Here is a 23218-nt window from a genome sequence, read left to right as displayed (position 1 = left end):
TCCTACAAGGTCTTCTCAACTCTTCTCAAGCAGAGGAAAAAGTGTGGCATTGGATGGATGATTGGATTGGATGACTTTTCAGAAAGAATGCTCACCATACTCACTGCTTAATATTTGTTATGTTTAAGGGTTGGGAACAATTTGTGAGGTGGCATCTTACAAGTTGAAAGCATGTTTGTACAAGAAATTATTTCATGAGAAACTGCTAACAACTCAAATATAGGAGGACACGAATTACACTACATAAATTATGTAATATTCTTAATATGGACTATAAAATAGTCATTAAAATTACCCCATAAGAGAGCCATAAAGGCACTTGTATTAGTAAAGTAGAAGTTGCTCCTACTGCTCTTGACCATTATAACACTTGGTATTTTGACTGGAGATGCAGCTTGAGGATGATGTCTTTGTCCAGCAAATTCACAGACCAACTGTGTAATCAAAAGCAGGCTCTTACCCACCACTTTGAATACATACCTTATTTAACAGAAGGCACAATGACAAAGATACACAAATTTATTTTAGTCAACCATGATTAACACAAATGGTTCTCTGCATAAAAAGAAAACTCAAGACTGCCATGGGTCGGCCCAGGCAAGAAGTGGGCACAACAACCTGAGCTCTCACAGTGAAGTCACCAAGAGTGGGTCTCTGGGTGGAGTCAGGGACACAGGGAACCAAGTGGTGAGATAGAATTGGCCAAAGCTGGTTTTAGTGTCCCTGGTTCCCCATGGTACATATTTCCTCACCTGGATTCTGGTTCTGTCCGTCCCCTTGAAGCGCCCCCTTCCTTGTTGCTTGTCCCCTTGCTCCCCATTCTCTTACTCTTCCCCATTTCATCTCTCAAGAAGAGACCCAGCACGGTCGGCTCTATCTCTGGTCAGTGTTGTGTCTCTGAGGCACGTGTTTACGGTGGTCGGGCAGGGGGTGACGGTTGGGCCCAGAAGGCCCCGCCTGCACCACCAGGCCCCGCCTGAAGGCCAGCTCCTTAATGGGAAGCCCTTGTCAGAGGGTTTGTCTGACTCCTTATCTGGGAGGGCCGGGCCTGAAGGGATATGACTGAGGAAGGTCTCACTGAGGAGGCTGGACACGCAGGCCAAGGGAAGCTTTACAAAGAGAAGCTAATGTCTGATGACAGAGATAGATTTATAGTTCTGATTTCCTGGAGCTACCAGAATATTTCAGAGGAAACCAGACTGGCTGTTCTTTGGAAACAACATGCTTTAGATTAAGATCTTCCTCCTACTTATTCTAAACTGGGTTATGTGTCCTATAAATCACAGGCGGAGGCAAAACCTCCGAGGATGGGGTGGAGATCTAGGATCAAAGAAAGCCTCAGAGAATTCTATTCTATTTTGAGTATGCCCGGGGAAGCCAGCTTTGGGTGTACCACAGGTGGGGGTATCTGATGAGGACGGCGATCAGGGGACTGGAGCTGGACCCTGGCACAGCAGCCGTTCGTTTCTTTGTACTGTGAGAGCGAAGACCCTTAGGGCAGATGTCACCCACTAGTGGTCCAGAGGAGGGGAGAATCAGCAGCTGGGCCTTGGCTCTGTGCTGATGTTTCTGCTTATTAATGGCCGGTAATACCTTTATAAAGAGCATACTACCACCCTCTATTGCCTACGCCTCTTCCGCTGCCCTCTGACTTTCTGTTCCCTGTAGGCCTCTGAGTTTGCAAGGCCAAGTGGAGGGCGGTTCCTATTTATCACAACTCTTAAGAGCACTGGCGGTTTTCCATCATGACTCCTACCCACTTCGGATGAGAGCGAGCTCCGGATTCCTGTTGGTCTTACCTCTGCCACCTCTTTGGTGTTCCTCCACCCTTTACCTATCCATCACCACTGCCCTGAGCCCGGGCCCCCATTACCTCTTCCCTAAACTACCAAGACAGCTTTTGTTTTTATGATTTAACTTTTTAGTCATCCCTACACTCCACATGGGGCTTAAACTCACAACCTTGAGATCAAGGGTCACATGCTCTACCTACTGAGCCAGGCAGGCACCTCAACTACCATGACAGTTTCTTAACTGGCCTCTCTGTCCCAATATTTCCTATCGTCAGTCCATTCTATGCACTGCTGTTGGCTTACTCTTCTGGAAGTCTGGCTCTTTAATGCCACTCTCTGTCTGCCTTTTCCTGAACACCTTGGCCAAGCCTTTAAGGTCTTCCATGGTGCAATTGCAAACCACCTTACTACAACTTAAGCCCCTCCACACCGTTTCTCTACTCTGGGCTCCAGCCAGACCAAAACACACACTGTTCCCTTACAGTCTTGGGCTTTCCTACTTCCATGAATTTTTCACATTCGTTTGTCCGCTTGGAACACTCTTTGCTTCCATCTTAGCACATGCAGTGTTTAAGGCTGAAATAAGAAACCACCTCTATCCCAGCCAGAATTCATTTTTCCTTCTCCAAACTTTTGTAGCATTGTCCATTTTCAGGGTGACTGAGGTTCTTGCCTTAGCTTTCCTACTAGACCTGAGTCCCTGAACGTAGAATTTGTATTTATCTTTGTATCCTCCAACTTAGCACTGGGCTCCATTAATATTTGATCATATGAATTAATACATGAATGCATTTCTCACCTGCAACTTGGCAGTTAATTGTCACATTCACTCCTTGCACTGTTTTGATGGTGCTTCCCACGTCAACTGTGATGGCAGCCTCCTCGGTGTTGATCACAGTCCCTCGTGACGTCTTCACTAGGGGTTTTCCTGAAGGTGGGAAGGAATGTGAGATTTTACTAGATGGTGACTGTGGGCTTGGGGCATTCCCTTGAAACACAGGGATGACCCACAATGAACAACTGGTATACCCAGGCTTTTCCCACTAATCATGTTTTCCTCTCAAAAAAATTATAACTGCACGATATAGAAACCATCCACCCACCCGCTCATCTACCACAGAATTTCAGGAAAAGAACACAGATTGAAGAATCTGAGGATGGAGCATAGTATCTAACAAGCTGTGATGATGCATTTTGCATCATCACACATTTGCATGTGATGTGCATTTTATCATTAAATTTACAAATGCTATTATAGCTCTTATTTTTAAGGGCTTATTATTATTATTTTTAAAGATTTTAAGTAATCTCTTCACCCAACATGGAACTCAAACTTAGAAACCCAACATCAAGAGTCACATGCTCTACTGACTGAGCCAGCCAGGCTCCTCGGCTTTTTCTTAATTAAATTTTTTACTTTGAGATAACTACAAATTCACATGTAGTTGTCAGAAATCACACAGATCAATCCCGTGTGTGCTCTAGCTAGATTCTTCATTCATCTGGGATATATGCCCAGGAGTGCCATTGCTAGATCATATGGTAGTTACAGGTTTAATTTTTCAAGCAACTGAATCATTTTCCAGAGTGGCTGTATCATTTTATGGAATGTAAAATCAGCAATATATGAGTGATCCAGTTTCTCTCCATCCTTGCTAGCATTTAGTGTTGTCATTGGTTTTAATTTTAGCCATTCTGATAGGTGTGTAGTAATACCTGATTGTGGTTTGAGTTCCCATTTCCCTTATGGCTACTGCTGTTGGATATTTTTTCATGTGCTTATTTGTCATCTTTATATCCTCTTTGGTGAAATGTCTCTTCATGTCCTTTGAACATTTTCTAATTGGATTATTTTTTTCTTTTGAGTTTTGAGAGTTCTTTCTATTCTAGATATTAGTCCTCTGTTAGACATGTGGCTTGCAAGGATTTTCTCCCACTTCTGTAGGCTTTTTTTTTTTTTTCATCTTTTTAAACAGGATCTTTTCACAGAAAAAAGTTTTCTTAACTCTAATGAAGTCTCATTTATTGAGTTTTCCTTTCATGGATCATGCTTTTGATATTAAGTCAAAACTATTTATCTACACCTAGATCCTGAAGATTCTTCCTATACTTTTTTGGTAGAAGTTTCATAGTTTCACATTTTACATTGAAGTCTGAGATACATTTTCAGTTAATTTTTGTATAGGTGTGAGACTTCCATCAAACTTCACTTTTTTTGGCCTATGGATGTACACCATCATTTAGAGAATAAGCTCTCATTCTTCCATTGAATTGCTTTTGTACCTTTGTCAAAATAGGTTGGGCATATTTTTGTGCATCTGTTTCTGGGTTCTCTCTTCTGTTCTACTGTTCTGTGCATCTATCCATTTACCAATACCACATAGTCTTAATTACTGAAAGCATATAATTAATCTTACAGCTGAGTAGGTTGATACTTTCCGCTTTATTCTTCTTTACTATTCTAGTTTCTTTTGCTTTTCTATACATGTTTACAATAATCTTATCTACAACGATGAAATCTTGCTGAGATTTTGATAGGACTTAAACCACTATATCAATTTGGGGAGAACTGATGTTTTTAACTGTGCTGAATCTTCCAATCCATGAACAGTGTAGGTCTAATTTCTTTCAGCAGAGTTTTATGATTTTCAGCATATAAATTCTATACACATTTTGTTAGACTTATACCTAATTATTTGGATTTTTTGAGGGATGATAAATTATATTTTTGATGTCAGTGTCCATTGATAATATATAGATATACAGTTGGATTTTTGCATATATCATGACCTTGTTAAACTTACATGTTAGTTTTAGGACTTTTTGTGAGCGGACTTTTTGGTATTTTCTAAGTAGGTGATCATTTTATCTGCAAATAGTTTTCTTTCTTCCTTTCTAATCTGTATGCCTTTCATTTCCTTTTCTTGCATTATTTCACTGGATAGAACTTCCAGCACTGAGTAAGAATGCGGAGTAAGAGTGGTGAAAGTGGGTTTGAGGTATGATGAGTGATTTTTTAATTGAAACCTGGACATTTTTATATTACGTTATGCAAATCTGGATCTTATTTAAGCCTACTGTTTTAGCTGGCTTTCTCTGCAACCACTAAGGTGGGGGGGGCAGGGAGGGGCTGCCTTGTTACTCCCCAGTGGAAGTGGAGGTCCAGATTCTCAACCTGGCCTCCTCTGTCACTCAGCAGGGGTGGGACTTCTGGCTCCCAATTGGTCTCCACTGATCCCACCCAGCCTCACTGCTGCTGGGTAGTGGGGGAAAGTTCTGACTCTCCAAGAGGCCATCTGTCATACCACCCCAGAGAAAAGGGTAAGGAGAGTGCCGCACGGTGAGGATGGAATTCCAGATTCCCCCTGTCTTTTCCACATTACACCCTGTGGAGATGAAATCAGTCTTCTCTGATACCACAACTGTGGGGGTACTGAGGAACGTTTATTTCAGTCTGATGAGGTGGAACTGAGGTTCACCACGCAACTTCTGCTGGTGTCGGTGATGATGGGCCACTGTATATCGTTTTGAAGTAGAGTTTCCCAAAGGTTTTCTGTCTTGGTAGGCTACCCCTTTCCTGGTCCTTTGGCTAGAGAGAACAGTCTTTAGTTGAAGCTTTGTGTGTGAGTGTATGTGTGTGCGTGCGTTCCTATTGTTTTTCCTGACGGCTGGCTTCTTCAGCTCCAAGCCTGGGAGTTAGGAAGCAAAAAGAAAACTGATGAAGTAACAACAGTGTTCCTCACTTCCCAGGGTCTCTAGCTGGTCTGCTTTTTCCTCTCCACTTTTTAGTCTTCTTCATTTTGTTTCATGTATCATCTCCATGGATTTTAGTTGTATTTAGCAAGAATAGGGAAAAGTGCATCTATGCCATCTTGCCAGAAGTCAAGTGCTGTGTACATTACATTTTTTTAAAATTTTTTATTTATTTTCAGCGTAACAGTATTCATTGTTTTTGCACCACACCCAGTGCTCCATGCAATCTGTGCCCTCCCCAATACCCACCACCTGGTTCCCCCAACCTCCCACCCCCCTGCCCCTTCAAAACCCTCAGGTGGTTTTTCAGAGTCCACAGTCTCTCATGGTTCACCTCCCCTTCCAATTTCCCTCAACTCCCTTCTCCTCTCCATCTACCCTTGTCCTCTATATTATTTGTTATGCTCCACCAATAAGTGAAACCATATGATACTTGACTTTCTCTGCTTGACTTATTTCACTCAGCATAATCTCTTCCAGTCCTGTCCATGTTGCTACAAAAGTTGGGTATTCGTCCTTTCTGATGGAGGCATAATACTCCATAGTGTATATGGACCACATCTTCCTTATCCATTCATCCGTTGAAGGGCATCTTGGTTCTTTCCACAGTTTGGCAACCGTGGCCATTGCTGCTATAAACATTGGGGTACAGATGGCCCTTCTTTTCACTACATCTGTATCTTTGGGGTAAATACCCAGCAGTGCAATAGGCCTTTATCAGCTGGGGAGAAAAGTCCACCGCTTTAGGAACCTGACCACAAAATACAATGAAAAGAATCATTTATTGAGCACTTTGGGGGAAATAAAGTCCACGTGAAATCATTTTTATATACCCTACGCTTAATTCTTTGTAAGCCAAATGGATTTAGTTTTGTTTTAACCGTTTTATAGGCAGGACACTCTATGATGGTATTTACCCTTCTGTGCATTCATTAACTATGAAGAAAAGCACAATTTGATTCAATCCTTTAAACCATTTTTTAGGCTTTTTACTTCTTGTTTTCTCCTTCACCTATTTCTCATTATTCCTGCTTGCCCTGTTGTAGTCTCCCATAACGAGCTGTCCCGCTTTCCTTTCCTCTCCCCTTTTAAGGGCTCTAGGTTATTAAGCTCATTAAAGCTATGTTCAAAGGCAGAAACTTGAGTAAGGTCTGAAGATGTGCATTGGCTCTCCCTATCTGTCGTGACTGTTTAGGGCTCTTTTCCCTTATTTCACCTATATTCCATATATGTGAGACTAGGTATGAGGTGACATGAAGATGAGTGAATCTGTACTATAGTCTCTGAGAATAATGCAGGTGATAATAGGGGAACGCACCTGGAATGGCCCTGAATACACCTTGGCTTACCTACCTCCCCTCCCTGCCCACAGGAAGCTCTCCAGCTTGAACTCTAAATAGACCCTGAATCTAAGCCCCGCACTCCCCTCTGTCGCTGTGAACTGATGCTGCCACCATCTCTGGCTTGACTGCCGCAGAGCCCAACTGGTCTCACTTCCACGTGTCTTCCACTATAGCCTCTTCCTGCATCAGCCAGAGTGATCGTTCTCAAACACGGATCACATCATGTAACTCCTTGGGTTAGATTATCCAGTGCTTTATCAGTGTGATTAGAACAAAACTTCAAGCTCCTTTTCATGACCAACCAACCGTGTCTTCTACGTGTTCAGCCATCAGCCTCTCCTACCTCGCGGAGGCCACACTCCCCATCTATCACTGCTTCAGCCATCCTGGCCTTCTCTCCCTTTCTCCAAAAGATCAGCTCATTTCCCATGGCTCTTCTCTTTCCCTGCCATCCTTCAGCTACAGACTTCTGCATGGCTGTCATCTTCGGTTGGTCCTCAGGCACAAGTAGCACCTCCTGTAGGAGCTTTCCTAACCATTCCATCTGAAGCACATACCCCTTTATGCCTGGCCAGTAGCTATGTATCTCGCTACCAACTTAATTTTCTTCATAAGCGAAGAACTATCAGAATTTATAATTTATTTGTGTATTCCCTGTCCCCCATCCCTCACCACGTGGCTTCCATAAAACCAGGGATCACTGCTCTCTTGTTCTCTTTTCATTCCTACCACTGAGTCCTGGCAGATGGTAGGTCCTCAATAAATATCTAGTAAGTGAATATATGCGTGCATGTGGCGTGTTATGTGCATTATCTGAATTTGTTTTTGCTTTCATAATAGGGCGGGTCAAGTATTTCTTTTACGAATCAAGGAATTAAGGTTCAGAGAGGCTTCATGGATTGTCTAAGGTCATGAAACAGCAAGGAATAGGGCTAAACTTGATGCTAGATTTTGACCTGAGGTCCAGTGCTTGTTATAGGGGATCTCAAATCCTTGTCTGTGGACTGGCTGCCTCAGAACTCCCAGGGTACTTATTAAAAACATAATCTGTTCTGCTATACTACAATTTGCCTCACTGTGTAATAAAAACAATGGTGCCAGTGGAGAAAAGTAGGTTAGGGACAAGAGAGTTTCAGACTCACAATTACTAAGTTATTTTTCCTATAGGAATTTTAATAATAAAAGTGGGTTTTATAGCTGCAAGTGTATAGCTATAAAATTCAAAAGTCACTGAATTAAACCCAGCCCTTAATTAATTATTCTGAGCTTTTGCTCAAAAGTAATGGCCTTTGTCCTGTCACTGGAGGGGCTGTCATCAGCACAGACTACTTGTATGTTTCTTATCACCTTCATGATCCACTGTTAAGACAAATCACAAAGTTACCCAAGTATTCATAATCAATGGAAATATACAATGAAAACAATGTCTCTTAACCACCCCTCTTACATCTATTAGAAAAAGCTTGTTATATTATTGAGTCCCATTCTAGATCTACTACATTTCAATCTCAGGTGCTTTAAAACCTTTAAAAAACCTTTAAAACCTGGCTTCTCCAGGACAGAGTTCGGCCTTTTGATACAGTTGTCCGTTCTGGGACAGAAGCTGTAATCTATATTTTCAACAACATCATAGGTAATTCTGATACACAGTCAGGTTTGATAATCAACAAATCACATTCTTGGTTTTTCTGTAACTGATTTCTTGGATTCCTGATGAGTTGGGGAGATTTCTTTTGAGAGATCACTACTAGTTCCCTATTTGAAATTTTCATTTTGGAGCTCTGATTTTAATGGTCAACCAACAACAACAAAAATATGAGCCCATTTTAGACCACCTGGATGATCACCTAATAAGGGAACGCTGCTAAAGAACGCCATGCCTAGGTTTGTGTCTGATTCTTGCGGCACGAATGAGTCTGACTTTAATTATGGAGGTTAACTAAGAAGCAAAAAAGGAGAGATGCAGAGAGAGGGTGAGAGAAATGAGAAATTATATGTTTGTGGGAGGACAGTGCTAAAAACCAAAAAGTCATTGAATACTGTATTAAAAAAGGCTTTCGTAAGAGGCAAAACAGAAGTGTCCTGAGGACCTAGACCCCCGGGCCTAAGCAGCGTGAGCCGAATGTGGGCTCTCAGGCCTGTGCGCATGGGCCACGGGTGGCCACTCCCTTCTGCGACTGCACTCAGCCAGTAGATCCCAGGGGCACTGCTTCCTGATGTAACTGAGAGGGTTTCTAGATGACACTTTTGTTTAATCTATGAATTAGTGTTACAGTCGAGTAAGATCTATACAGAAGGAGATTATGCCTCGTTTTATATGCCCAAGAAAAACAAGGAGATGGGAACAGAGGCAAGTGTTTCCATTTATTGGGTCTAATGTGAGGCATCAAGTTTGTCCGAGAAAGTCCCACTCAGAAACAGAAGCATTAAGAATCGTTTTTGCTCACTTCAGATCTCACAGCCCTTAGCTTTTGGATTATGGTTCTGGTTAGAAGTAATGTGGAACAGGGGAAGTAGAGCCTCATTAATGGTCAGCCAGGGCAGCCCTTGTCCAAAGCATGAACGGAAGGCATAGCTGAACCTTGTGTGCTGGTATCCAATGGTGTGCCTCCCCCAATGCCTTTAGAGCAGGGATGCTCGGTGTCCCAGGCACTGTCCTCATCCTGAAGGATGAGCCATGGAGAGACAGACATGAACGAATGAGCAGTCCTAGGAGCAAATGCTCAGAAATACATTCCTCTGTAGTCTGGGCTCTGGCTCGTGCCTCTTTCCCACATGTGTGACTCTGGGTAAAATCAAAACCCAGTGGGAAAAAATCTGAACATATGTGCCTGAAAAATATCTTTGGCCCAGTATAAAGGTGATTGAGAGAGGAGCCAGAGGAGATGGAAGGTTTGTTTTTTGAGAGCAGCCAAGAACAGAGAGCATTTTAAGTAACTTTTTCTCAGGGCCCAAGGCCAGGCCTTTGCTAATAGGAACTTTGTTTTTAACAGCATGATGCCTTCCATTCTAGAAGCCATGGGTGACATGGATTTGTTACTAACCAAACTCTTTTTTCTTCCTGTCACACAGCTAGGTCACTTTCCAGACTCTTTGCAATTATGTGTGAGCAAGGTACCGAGTTCTAGCAGATGGACTGCGCGAAATATGCCACTTCTTGACCCAATCTACAAAAACTCTCTTGAGCAATAATTTTAGACTTTATGTGAACAAGAAATAATTATGATATTTCAGCCATCATATATTTATGGTTTTCTTTGTTACATAGGCTAGCAAATGCTAATCTAGGCTTAGTGGATATTTGTTGACTCATTAAATGAACCAAATGGATCTTCTTTCATTTCTAACATGAGTCACAAACACCATTTGATGGCAAATAGTAGCCATCAAAAATGAATCGTACTTCAAAGTCTTGTGATTCTGACTGTGGAGCTGGGGTAATCTCTGTTGGAAAGGGCGCATGTGCATGAGTTCCTAGGCAGGGTGAGACATGTTGAGGACTGCTGGGGTACAGGGTAGTGACAAAAACAGGGACTGTAGGCAATGGGTTTGAAGACTACCAAATGGCCAGATTTGAGTTTCTGAAGCATAAACTAGCGACTGGCAGACTCCTTCTAGACTACCAGTCAGGTATGGATTCTGGGTCACATGCATGAGGACTGAGCAAGTTATTCCTGCCTTGGTTTTCTACTTCGATAGCTGCAGAGCTGAGGAATAAGTACACTAATGCATGTAAAGCTGTTAGAGTAATTCCATCGCACAGTGAGAGGTTGGAACAAACGCGAGCGATCATCGGTATCAGCTCTGCTAAAACGGAGAGGAAATGTTACGATGGGTGTTGATGAACTAAGAAATTAGACAGGGACTGTGTAAAGAAAAGAAAGAGGAAAAGGACAGGAAAGAGAAGGATCAAATCTTTTGGTAAGAAAAAGCTCAACTGCTTCCATTTTTAAGAACTATGAAGGTTTTGGAATAATCAGGAGAAGTAATTTCAATACAATGGATTCTCCTGAAACTGCTGTCAGTATCTGGACAGACACAGAGAGCTTAAACGTCACTCCAGGGCTGGTCTCCTTGGAGACCCCAGAAAGTATCTACTTGCAGAGAAGCTGTGAGATTGTGTATGCCAGGCTGACTTGCTGGGGACCCCCACGTCAATGTTCAGGAAACCAGCTGTGATATCCACAGTGGCCCCAAATCTCGACTTGAGAGAAAGGTGAACAAGGCAGTGACACCCACTAATGAAAATATTAGAGTGAAGAGGTTTTACAAATTTCACATACTTTCAACATCTAAAACTAAAACAATTGCATTTGATCCAGCTTTCATCAATGGGTAATGCCTTGTAGTAAGTGAGAATATCCAAACAACGCTGTAAGAAATACTGGCTTCTGCAATTTATCACAGGCTCCTAATAAGGGCCACTGGAGTTAAGTCTGCAAAAACTCCCTGAGCTGAGAATTCCCAGTTGAAGATTTTGAGACTCATGAGTTAAATAGAGTTTAAGGGGCCACAATCAGTGTGATCCCATGAAAGCCCTTATAAAGGCCAACAACATCTTACACATCTGAAATGAGTAATGACAGATACAGATACTATTACTAGTTACCATCCCATGCTGGCCAGAAACTTCTCAAGATCTGGCTACCTGGCCATTTCAACAAGAGTCGCTTTGTTACAGATAACAGTTATATTGAAATGCATGTTTTTTGTTTTTTTTTTTTTCCTTAGTCTGCTTCTCCTTCCAAATGCCTTTCACATTTTATAGCTCAGGGATTTTTAACTCCTTCCTGTCCTGCGGTCTCTCCTGTAGGGTCTCCTTCCCTTCACTTCTACCTCCTGCTTTGGGAGTTGGCATCTGAACCTTCAGTCCACTCTGCTTACCTGGTACCCTTTCTCATCACCAGTCCTCTGGGAACCTTTCCTCTCACCTGTTATTTTTCTAAGACATTACTGGCAAAAGCTATATTTCTTCTAGTCTCCCAATGTAAAAGGAAGGAAATTTGTAAACGTTAGAATTTCAGGGAAGGGAAGTGTATAGCAGGTGGAGGGACTGCTCTTCTTGATTTGTATGTAAGAAATTCATAGAACTTTCAGGTCTTCAAGAGACCCAAAAGTGTGTCTATTTAAAACCCCTCTTTTTATAATAAGGACACATATTTATAGTTCAAAATCTGCTTCTAAATTTTGTAATGAGGCAGATACTTTCCTTAGAATCTTACCTATTCCATGATTACAATAAGCTTCCTTTTTTGTAATAGTAAAAAATAAATGTTTCTCTTTCATCCAAATCACTACATGGTTTTAGTTAGTATAATCTAATAAAATAAATTATTACCCTTTGTGTAATACTCTGACTATACTGGGAAATGTGGTGTAATAGCTGATCAGAAAATACAGAAAATGGAATATTTGACCAGAGGGTACTGGTAACCTCCAGGCTATGTTCATAGCACAGATGTGTTTAGCCCAAAAATAATTTTTTACAAGTTTGAATTAGTTGGGCTCAGTAAAAAATGGAGAGATTAAAAGTGTGTGTGTGTGTGTGTGTGAATGTTTTGAAACCGTTTGGCTTATCTGGAAAAGTTAGAAAGTCTATCTACATTAAATTTGCATTTTTCTATGGCACTAGTTCAATGAAATGAGCTGTGCCCTTCAGACAGGGTGTGGTAGGCAGAATAATGTGCCCCCCCCCCCAAGATGCCTATATGCAATTCTTGGAATCAGTGTCTTTGTTATCCTACAAGGCAAAAGGAAACTAAGGTTGCTAATCAGCCAACCTTAAAACACAGAGATCATTCTAGGTTATTTAGGTGGGCCTAGTCTGTCACATGAGCCCTTAAAATCAGAAGAGGGAGACACAGAAGTTTGTCAGAGAGAAGCAATGTGAGAAGGGCTCAGCCTGACATTTCTAGCTTTGAAGATGGACAAGGTGGCCAAATGCCAAGGAATGCAATAGCTTCTAGAATCTGGGAATGGTGCTCCATTCACAGTCAGTAACAAAACGGGAACCAGAGTCCTAGGTTGCAAGGGACTAAGTACTGCCAACAACCCAAATGAGCAAAAAAAAGAAAAAAATTCTCCTCTAGAGCTTTCAGAAAGGAATGCAGCCTGTTGACATCTTGATTTTATCTTCTGAGACTATACTAGACTTTTAACCTATGGAATCCTAAGATTATATATTTGTGTTGTTTTAACTAAGTTATCACTACAACGAAAAAGATCTATAAATGACAAATCAGCACAAAAAAGCTACTTGACATCATTAATCATTAGAGAAATATAAACTAAAATCGCAGTGAAACAGGACCTCTCATTCATGAGCACGATTATAATAAAAAAAAAAAAAGGATGATAACGAGCATTATTGAGGATGTGGAGAAACTGGAACCCTCATACCTTGCTGGTGGAAATGTAAAACGGTGCAGCCACTTTGGAAAACAGTTAGTCATTTCTTAAAAAGTTAACTCCAGTGCAGAACCCTTGACAAGGGACCTCATACCTGGTACAAACATGTGATGCTGCAGCCTGTCCTAGAAATGACTAACCCAGGATATGCTATATCTCACTCTCTGTCCGACCATGCATCCTTCTCTCATTCCTTTGGATAGACGTGAAAATTGCCTTTTCAGAATCTGAGGTGGGCTAGCTTGGATCATTGGTACTTCTTTGTTTCCTTTATTCTACTGAAGAGCAGAGCAAGTTGGTGGAGTCTCCTGCTATATTCTTATCCATTTTATCTAAGTTCTATAAAAGCTGGGGCTCTTTAGCAGGCATGCTCCACATTTGTACCTACTGAACAAAACTTGAGGATGTTGATTACTCAGTAATATATCAGATAATAAGATCTCTTGATGGCAACTTGGATTAATCAGTGGCCATTTTCCTGTTGTTCAGAGCACCATCTGAATATAGCCAAACATATCTGCTTTTCCTTCTCATCTAATGCACTGGAGAAAACCTGCCTTTGTCTATCTTTGCCACCGGTGACAGGACTCTCTCTGAGTCTGTCTGCAAAGCAAAGTCCTTCTCTGGTTAACAGAATTGCTGGATAAAAATTTCAGAAATGCCAATCTGAAAAGAAATGTGTTATAAAAGCCTTACAAAACTACTTGTCTTTTATTGCAGCTGTTAAATCATGATGGGGAGGGGGTAAAGAAAGATGAATTTCAAGGACAATGGCCTTTTATTTTTATTTTCCTTTATATTTTATTTTCTGTGATCTCCTTATTAGACACAGTATGTGTCAGCTATTCAAGTCATAAAAAAGCAGAAAAGCATGCCAGGAAAAGAGAAATATTTTCTGTCTCTCTCTTCCTGAGAAAACTTCAGATGAGCTCATCTGTATTCTCGTCTTTCAATGAAAGATATGCTCATCTCTCATCTTCTTCTCATTTTCCAGTGATGATGTCAGGCAGGGCTTACAGTATCTCTTTTGTGATCTTATAAAATCAATGACAACCAAAAACTTTTCCCTTATGGCAATGACCTCATCCATGGTCAACACCTGGACAGGACTCATCTGCATTGGTAAGTAGAGCTCAACTCCACTGAGCCAGACTGAAGCAATTTACCAGGAAACTACTGCTTTCCTTCAAAACCCTGCCTTTGCCATTCAGATTGGAAGGTTCCTGAGCAACCTGTCTGAGTGTTGAATCTGACTAGTTGAGATGGCTCTCCAATATTTGTGCCCATCTCTGTACACACCAGAAACTCTCCTTTACCTAGAGCCGTCTATAGCGGATATAAAATAATCAATACTTCAAAATGTTAGGTATGTGACCTTTTGGGGGCATTCTTATACTCCTCCCTATCCGCTATAACCTACCCATCCATGGTATCCTACTGTCCTCTACATTCTAAGCAGTGAAACAGGTATCCAATTTAGTTGGTTCAGGACAGAAAGGAATCTTGTGGCCCTGTGCCTACCTGGCTGTGAGCTTCCGTTCTGAACCAGGGAGGTAGATAGGGAGACGCTAGCTGTCTCCATGCTGACACACACTTACAAAGTACCCTCAAGTCTCTGAGACAGACAAATCAGGTAATGGATGAGTTTGGAGGAAAGCAAAAGGATACTGAGGACAGTATTTTACAGGGTCAAAGAAGGCAGACCAAGGAAGGGTTTGTCTAGCATGTCTGAAGTTGAATGGTGTTTACATGTTTAAAGAAAAATTGTGTACAGAGTAGCAACAGACCTAAAAGGAATCTGAGAGGCAGAATTGGCAACACAGTCACTCCGGAGGATGGGGTAACTCGGTGGAAGAGGTTGTGGGCCAAGGTTGTGGACCACTGAGAGTTCATCAGGCCCATGTGAAGTATTCCTTATTTCAAGGTGTCTCCCTTCTGAATCTAGGAAGTCCAGCCCTTTCTAGATGGCTAATCCAACTTCCTGGGCTGGCATGGAGACATTGAGGGTATGGTGCCCTCCAAAGGGCTTGTGAGCATTCTATTCTCTGAAAAGGAGTCTCCTCTCCTATAAAAATAATTCAGCTTTTATTTTATGCACTTTCCTCACAGTAATAATAGCTAACAAATATGGAGCGCACAATTATAAGCATTTTCTATTGAGTCTTCACGGGAACTGTCTGAACCAAGTACTATTTTTATCACCATTTACAAATGAAGAAGCCAAGTCAAAGAGAGCAAAGAAGTTCCTTGAAGTTATACAGCCAGGAAGTGACAGAGCCAGGATTCCGATCCAGACCAGGAGGCTGCAGAGCCCTTAGGCTTAACTGTCATGCTTTGCGTGCTCCCTCGAATTACTATGAAGTTTCCCCACCTCTAGTCAACTCAAGCACACTGGCAAGACCAAAGTTCATACCTTCCTTACAAAATCATGGAGACACCTGAGTATCTTGAGCCTCAAAAAGATATTTTTTCCCCCTTTTGGTCTGACATCCGTACAGAAGTCAAGGCAAAAAGTCTGCAATGTTTTTGGAAGTCCAGAAGCACAGAGATTTACCATGAAGATTAGACTGCATTTGGGCTGAATCAGTTCCTAAATCCATACAGGAAAAATCTCAGTGTGAAGACTCATAATGAAAAATACATGGAAGCCAAGTTGGACTAATGTTTTACACATTTTAGAATGGCTTTCAGGATGTGTTTCATTTTAGCAAAGCTAGAGAAAGAAAACGAAACATTTACTGATGCCTGGCATGGGGCTAAGTGCTTTTTCACATGTGCCATCTTGTTTAACTCAACATGATCCCATAATATATTCTTTTTTTTTTTTTTTTTTTTTTATTTATTTATTTGACGGAGAGAGAGAGATCACAAGTAGGCAGAGAAGCAGGCAGAGAGAGAGGGGAGAAGCAGGCTCCCTGCTGAGCAGAGAGCCCGATGTGGGGCTCGATCCCAGGACCCTGAGATCATGACCTGAGCCGAAGGCAGAGGCTTAATTAACCCACTGAGCCACCCAGGCGCCCCCCATAATATATTCTTAATTTCATTTTTCTAAATGAGTATGAAAACCCAGGGAGGTTATAGACTTCATTCAAGGGAAGCAGCATCATCGGTCAACAAATTTATAAATGCTCGACCCTTTAAGGGGTAAATAATTTTCCCCTTAAATTTAGTGTATATATATATGTGGGTGTTTTATATGCCACTACAAAGGACCTTGATGTATACATTTGAAGGAAACTATTACTATCTTTCCATTCTAGGTAGTCCTGTTTGCCTCGGTTGCCTTGACTAGTCTGTATGCATTATGGAGCACAAAATTCAGGCCTTATTTATTGCTAAATGTCCCACGGTACTTGGTGGAGGGTATGCTTAGAACAGTAGCTGATATGCCACAGGTGTAGATGATAATCCCAGGTAAAGACACAAATCCAATCGCAAAGCAATATATTAAAACACATTTTGAGACTTAATTTTTAGTGGGACCACTAGATTCATCAGCAGACCTGAACAAAGCCCAGCACTGAAGTACAAGGACCCAGTCCCCTAGGTCCTAGGTGTGGTATTTGTGATCTACTTCATCGGTCAGCCCCTTTCCTCCCATTACCCGGTGCCTCGTTGGCTGCTCTCTCTTTTCTGGCTTTGAACACTTTGGCAGCCTCCACTAGGTCTTCTTCAAAGAGCTGAAGACAAGTTTGATGTTACAATTGCCTTACTTAATTCCAGACAGGTTTCCATTAATCGTATTAAATTCAGGTGAACAAGGGTATTCAGTCTGTGATGGAGCTGAACCATATCTGGATAAATATAAATAAGAGACTTAATCCTCTAAGAGCCATTGTTTGCCAGCTATTGGAAGGATGTCAGCAGTGCCCTTGCGAAAGGCAGGTTGGAGTGTGGAAGGCAGAAGAGCTTTTAAGAGATTGGTGCTGAGCATCTGGACTCTGTATAAAGAGGGGAATGAAGACTGTAACTGGAATACATTAGGAGGAAAGCAAATGTTCTGCTCAAAAAAATAGGCATTAATAATATCAGTCTTTAATCCACCCCAGGGTGATCTTAGCTTGCCTTATTCACTGCTGACTTTCATCTTCCCTGGAAAGCCTCTTGCTAAAGGTCCCTTTCCAGATCAGCCTTAGGTCATGGGGGCAGAAATGCTGTTGCTAAACAGATATGCAAGGGAGTAGCATGTGTGACTAGAGAACAGTGTGACAACATAATCCCAGCATGGACCGACGAGGTCAGTGTGGGGTGACGTTGGCTTTTCTAGCATTTACTGAATCATCTGATGGGAGCAGCAATTGAAAAGAATAAAGACAAACACATGCAACGTACCGCCAGAAAGACTGCATGGGCCAGATCTGATAAAGAGGATCCTACTTCGGTAGGATCGTTGGGGAAATGGAAGGAACAATGAGCTAGGAGTCAGGAGGCCTCAGTTCCCTTCTTACCTCCATGACTAGCTGAGTGGTTACATGACCTCAGGTTACAGGACCTGGCCTCTCAGAAATGAGGGCACTGGTACAGTTGGTACCTAGGTCTCTTCTCGTTTTGAAGGAAAGGATTTGTGTCCTGTGTTGAGAGGTTTTTTATAAAGTACATGATGACAAGACCACAATCTTGGGAGACACTGTACTTTATACAGCAGTTTTCGTAAATCACCATGTGCAGAATGTTTGCCTAACTTTACGGATAAAGGGAAAGTGTGGGCAGGTGTGTCAGAGCAAGAGGTTGACATAAAACAGAACCGGAGAGAAGAACACTCCTGCTCCAAACCATGACTGAGGATTTCCAATGACCCGTGGGTCTTCAAGACTTCTTCACAACACATGTAACAAGGAGAAAATGATAGGATCCCAAATGAGCACTCAAAATCCCAGGTCACAACTCATGTTCCCGAACACGTTAATTACTTGTACACAACTCCTTTGCTCATGTCGCTCTGTCTTCCTGGAATATTGCCCCATCTCTGCTCAACAAAACCCACTCATTCTGACTCTAAAATCTCCCAGATGAAATGAATGTCTGTGCACACTGTTAGGTTATCATTTATACCATGTATTTCATTCTACCTCCTATTATACTTCATCTCCACTTAACTATAATTATAGGCTATAACCTCTCTGAAGGTAGTGTATGAATCTTTTTTATCTAGGTGTTCCTGGACTTGCTTGGCAAATCTTAGGCACCCATGGTGTCACTCCAAATCGAACCACACAGAATTTTCATGTTACCTGCTAACGTGACGGCAATGGAGACAGAGTCATAGCCCAAGGCATTTGTGGCATTACAAGTGTAGAAACCCACATCAGCTTCCACTGGTGCTAGGATCTGTAAGGAATCATCTGGCTGCAGAAGAATCCTGGAGCAACAGAAAAGAAAGAGAGACCTAATCAGGTCAGTTGACTCCTTTCTGTCATTCAATACTGGTAAGGCAGGAAGGAACCTTGTTTTATTTTTATTTTTATATTTAAGGTACCCTCTATCCCCAACATGGGGCTTAAACTCATGACCCTGAGATCAAGACCTGAGCTGAGATTAAGAGTTGGAGCTTAACTGAGCCACCCAGGTGCCCCTGGAACCCTGTTTTTAAAACAGAGACAAACCAGCCACAGTGACACTCAGGAACCCAGGCTCTATTGCCACTTTGATTGATGGGATTCTGCTAGCAGCCCCAAATGAGGTTTTTGATTGCCTGTGCAGCTTGTTGATTACTTGATCTAAAAATGCCCGTTGGAGTAGACAGTATATGTCTGCTGAATACATATAACACCCACATCATGGATGAGAGGAGATGCTGGAATGAATGGTGCAGGTGGATTTGGGAAAGACTTCTTAAGGAAAAGGAAGGAGGGGTAGAGTTTTGTTGGGTGGTGGAAAGTAGGCAGGGTTTCCAGACATGGAGAAAAGCATCTGGAGTAAAGGCCTGGAGTTGTGTGAGAGTAAGCCAAGAGTCAAATATTGAGGAGAGGATACTGATGCATACGTTTGAAGGAAATCCTATGTCTAACTACCTCTCAATTCTAGGTAGTCATACATATATCCATCCATGGGGTATAAAACTCAGATCTTATTGTTTCCCATAATACTTAATAAAGGACTCTTTGTAGAAAAGGTCAGTAAAGGGGCACCTGGATGGCTCAGTGTGTTGGGGCCTCTGCCTTCGGCTCAGGTCATGATCCTGGGGTCCTGGGATCGAGCCCCGCAATGGGCTCTCTGCTCAGTGGGGAGCCTGCTTCCTCCTGTCTCTCTCTCTCTCTCTCTGCCTGCCTCTCCACCTACTTGTGATCTCTCTCTGTAAAATAAATAAATAAAATCTTTAAAAAAAAAAAAAAAGGTCGGTAAAATAAAGTCAAAACCTGCCCTTCAAGACAATGGTAGAAAATTCCAGAGTAATCACCATCTAGTTCCAATATTTTGCCTTCCCTGAAAAGAATTATAAGCATCACATTGTGAGTGCCTAGCAAGAGCTTCAAAACCCACTCCAATCTTAGTCTTCCCTTTGTTCTTTTTTGGATTTATGCCATTTCCAAGAACCACTAGCTACCTCATGGCAGTTAAGCAGATTAGTGACTAATGAGGACTTAAACTTATGTCTCAGTGACTTGGTGAGGCTGATGACAACTGGATTGTATAGGTGGAGGTGGGAATCCAGAAGGACAGGACAGGAAGCTCAGATATCCAGTGCATTGGTCAGCAAACCATTCGACAGTACAGCAATGCCTTACAGGTGGCTTAGAGGCTTCCAGAATCAGTCATTTCCATCTTTGGGATAATTCCTACCTCCCTAGTTTCACAAGGCCAAAAGATCTGTTCACCTAATATCATGTCAACATCCACCCACAGGACATAAGCTGGAAACGGCGGTCATTTTTCAGGAAAGGTTGGGGTGGGGAGGGAAAGCATGAAAATGTCAGGACTCATGAGACTTGGTGGTGAAATTCAGACTAGGAGTCAGACCTCCTGCCCCAGCAACATGTTCTCCTCACTGTACAATTCTTTCCCTTCCTCACTATCGGGTCCTCTCCAGACTCTATGTTATTGACATTCTGGCACTGATTCTCATCAGCTTTTAGTTATTCTGAGGTAAGCAGCCAATCTGGCATTGGATCATGCTTCCTTGGCTCCATTTTTGGCCTTGAACTGACTGCATTTCTTACTCTTACCTCCTGGCAGAGGGAAGGCAAGAAAGAGGGAAAAACAAGACTTACATGTATCAATCTTCAATCTACTCTGCAGTTCTGGTAAAAATGGGGAAGGAAACAGAAAACCCCAGCTAAAGGGAAGTTTCTGGATGGTCTGTGTTTGATTCGGTACCATTCCACACCATCACCACAATTGCTGAGGAGAGTCAATTTTTTGGGGCACTGAACTAGCGCTGAAGTTTCGTTAGGGTTGGGAAAGAGGCCATGAGAGACTGCGGTAGAACTCATCCACTCATTCATTCACACATCCATTAAATGCTAAGTGAATTTTCTCAAACAATTACATGTTAGGCTATTTCAAAGAAGCTAATAAAAGAAAGATGACAATACTCACTTCTTATCTTTGGTAAACTATATAATAGGTAACAATGTTGATGTGGGAAACAGAGGCAGAAGAAAAGTTATCAAATTTCCTTAACCACTGACAAGCCCTTAAAACAGGCAGAGTGACATTCCTCTAGGGACTCAACTACCCCCACCTTAAAGCTTTGCTATGTCAAACGGCAATCCTAGCCTGACCGACCCCTATCCCCAACCAGGATCCTATAAGTCTACTTCAGCAATTCCTTTGGAAAATTTATCTCTAAACCCTCCAAGATAGTGCTGACAATCATTCCCAAGCATATGGTCCACTCTAAAGGGTCTCATGACAAAGGTTTTATTACTAGTAATGAATAACCCTTTACCTAACAGTAGCTAGCCCCTCAAGGTCCTGGAAACCTTGCTTCCAAAATTCCTGAGAGACTTACTGCCATCCCTGACCCCCTCTCAACTTGCAAGCATATAATGGACCACTCGTCACAGCCCCGGGGCAGCAGCTCTTTCTGCCCACAGGTCCTGTCCCCATGCTTTAATAAACCACCATTTTGCACCAAAGATGTCTCAAGAATTCTTTCTTGGTCATCGGCTCCGGACCTCACCCCACCGAACCTCACTTATATTCTAAGACTTCATCAATGTCACTATCTTTTTTTTTTTTTTTTAAAGATTTTATTTATTTATTTGACAGACAGAGATCGCAAGCAGGCAGAGAGGCAGGCAGAGAGAGAGAGAGGAGGAAGCAGGCTCCCCGTGGAGCAGAGAGCCCGATGCGGAACTCGATTCCAGGACCCTGGGATCATGACCTGAGTCGAAGGCAGAGGCTTTAACCCACTGAGCCACCCAGGCGCCCTCAATGTCATTATCTTAAAAAAGAATCTTAACAGACACAACTATATTATCATTGCTAAATCTCTTCAGGTATTCAGGCTGTTTCAGATTAAAAAAAATTAAAAATTGACTATGATTTAAATCATGATGGTGTCCCAGAACATGTATGCCTCCATAATGATTTCCAAACAGCAATAATAAAAGCAGGCTTAATCAAATATCAATAGAACTGACTACTCATGAGGATTGAGTTTAGTCCATTGTTATTCAGTTTTATTGCACTCAAAAGGCAGGGATTAGAATATGCCAAATTCCCAAGTCCATTGGGATGCCTGCTTCCCTAAAACCTGCACCGTCTCTCTCTTCCCTACAGAAAGGTTTCTTGAATTGAACATTTGGACCAGGAGGCTAGAAGACCAGTCTTCTGAACTTTATTTTGGTCCTGCTATTGCTTAAGTGGTCACCACTGGCAAATCCCTTCACCTTCTTATATTTCAGCTTATCCACGTCTAAAACTCAGCTGAAGTAGGTTTTCCTACTCAGCAGAGGAAGCTGTGAAAATAAGGTATATCAGGAATTTCCATACCATCTTCTGGCATTTCCAGTGATGCTTTTGTTGGTAATGTTGGACACCCTGAAGGAAGAATTAAATGTGAGGAAGGATGGGAGTGGTAAAGATTGTCAGAAAGGAAGAGAGGGGAGTATGTTATTGGCCAATTCTCTGTAGCCCTCCAACAATTTATTAGATCTCCACATTCAGATCATTCCTCTCCTGCCTCATAGAACTACTATATCTGTTTGATCTCAGGTAGGAGGTATAGAACCCGCTCCCGACAGTGGGCCTGAACCACCCATTTTTTAAGGTGGGAGGAATAGCTTTTGTAGCTGCACCACTTAACGGATGCTACTGAGTGAGGCATAATGCTTTCTGAGCAGGTCTGAAGCTCAGAAAAGATTCCCACAAAGGTGATGAAGAGAAGGAGAGCCGTCACACCAGGCTAAAAGCCACACAAGGCTGAACTAGGATGGGAATAGTGAGAGTGGAAAGGAACGAACCTAGACCTAGATTTATCATTTGCATGTTCTTTTATTCTATGTAACATATATACAAAGATAGAGATGATAAAGTATTTGCCTTCATAAAAACAGTCTTAAGTATTAAGGGACAAAACCTACATGGGACAAAATCTGAATTTGCATATACTTACAAATGATTTACACTCATAAAACCGAACTCTGCAGCTCAAGGAGGTACAGTGTTATTTGGTTGCAGAGTTGGAATCTGAAATAGAGATTCTTGGTCTAGCACTCTTTTTTTTCCAATTTATTATGTCTTTTAGTATGTCCTCAACTTTGGTAGCTGGGGTTTGGAGGTTGCCACCAGGGGGAGCAGTAGTTCTGAAGAGGGTTCCCATGCAGGGCTCTCTAGGAAACATGACAAGGCAAAAGAAAGGGCTTTGCTGTGAAGCCTGAGGTCAGCTTTAGTCTCTCTATCTAGCTTGCTATCTAGGGAGAGAGATTCATGGGAAAAAAAAAAGTTTTCTTTGTATTTCAGGCGTCTGCTCTATTA

At 42.0% G+C, this 23218-nt stretch overlaps 1 protein-coding gene across 2 annotated transcripts in view; it reads right to left on the bottom strand.

The window, feature by feature from the left end:
* Window positions 1-23218, bottom strand: part of ADAMTSL1 (ADAMTS like 1) — a gene marked incomplete at its 3' end in the record, with an annotated part of 404822 nt that overhangs the window by 89419 nt on the left and 292185 nt on the right. For both annotated transcript variants that reach the window (XM_080819725.1, XM_080819726.1), the window contains 2 exons: window positions 18529-18656; window positions 2593-2721 (listed from right to left, as the gene is read on the bottom strand). In XM_080819725.1, the coding sequence (XP_080675851.1) occupies window positions 2593-2721; window positions 18529-18656 (257 nt within the window). The remainder of the gene's footprint in view (window positions 1-2592; window positions 2722-18528; window positions 18657-23218) is intronic.

Source organism: Martes martes (assembly GCF_963455335.1).
Source record: "Martes martes genome assembly, chromosome: 12".
In the NCBI taxonomy this organism is placed as follows: domain Eukaryota; kingdom Metazoa; phylum Chordata; class Mammalia; order Carnivora; family Mustelidae; genus Martes; species Martes martes.
The sequence above is the reverse complement of the archived record's forward strand: the minus strand, read 5'-3'. Positions and strand labels throughout refer to the sequence as shown.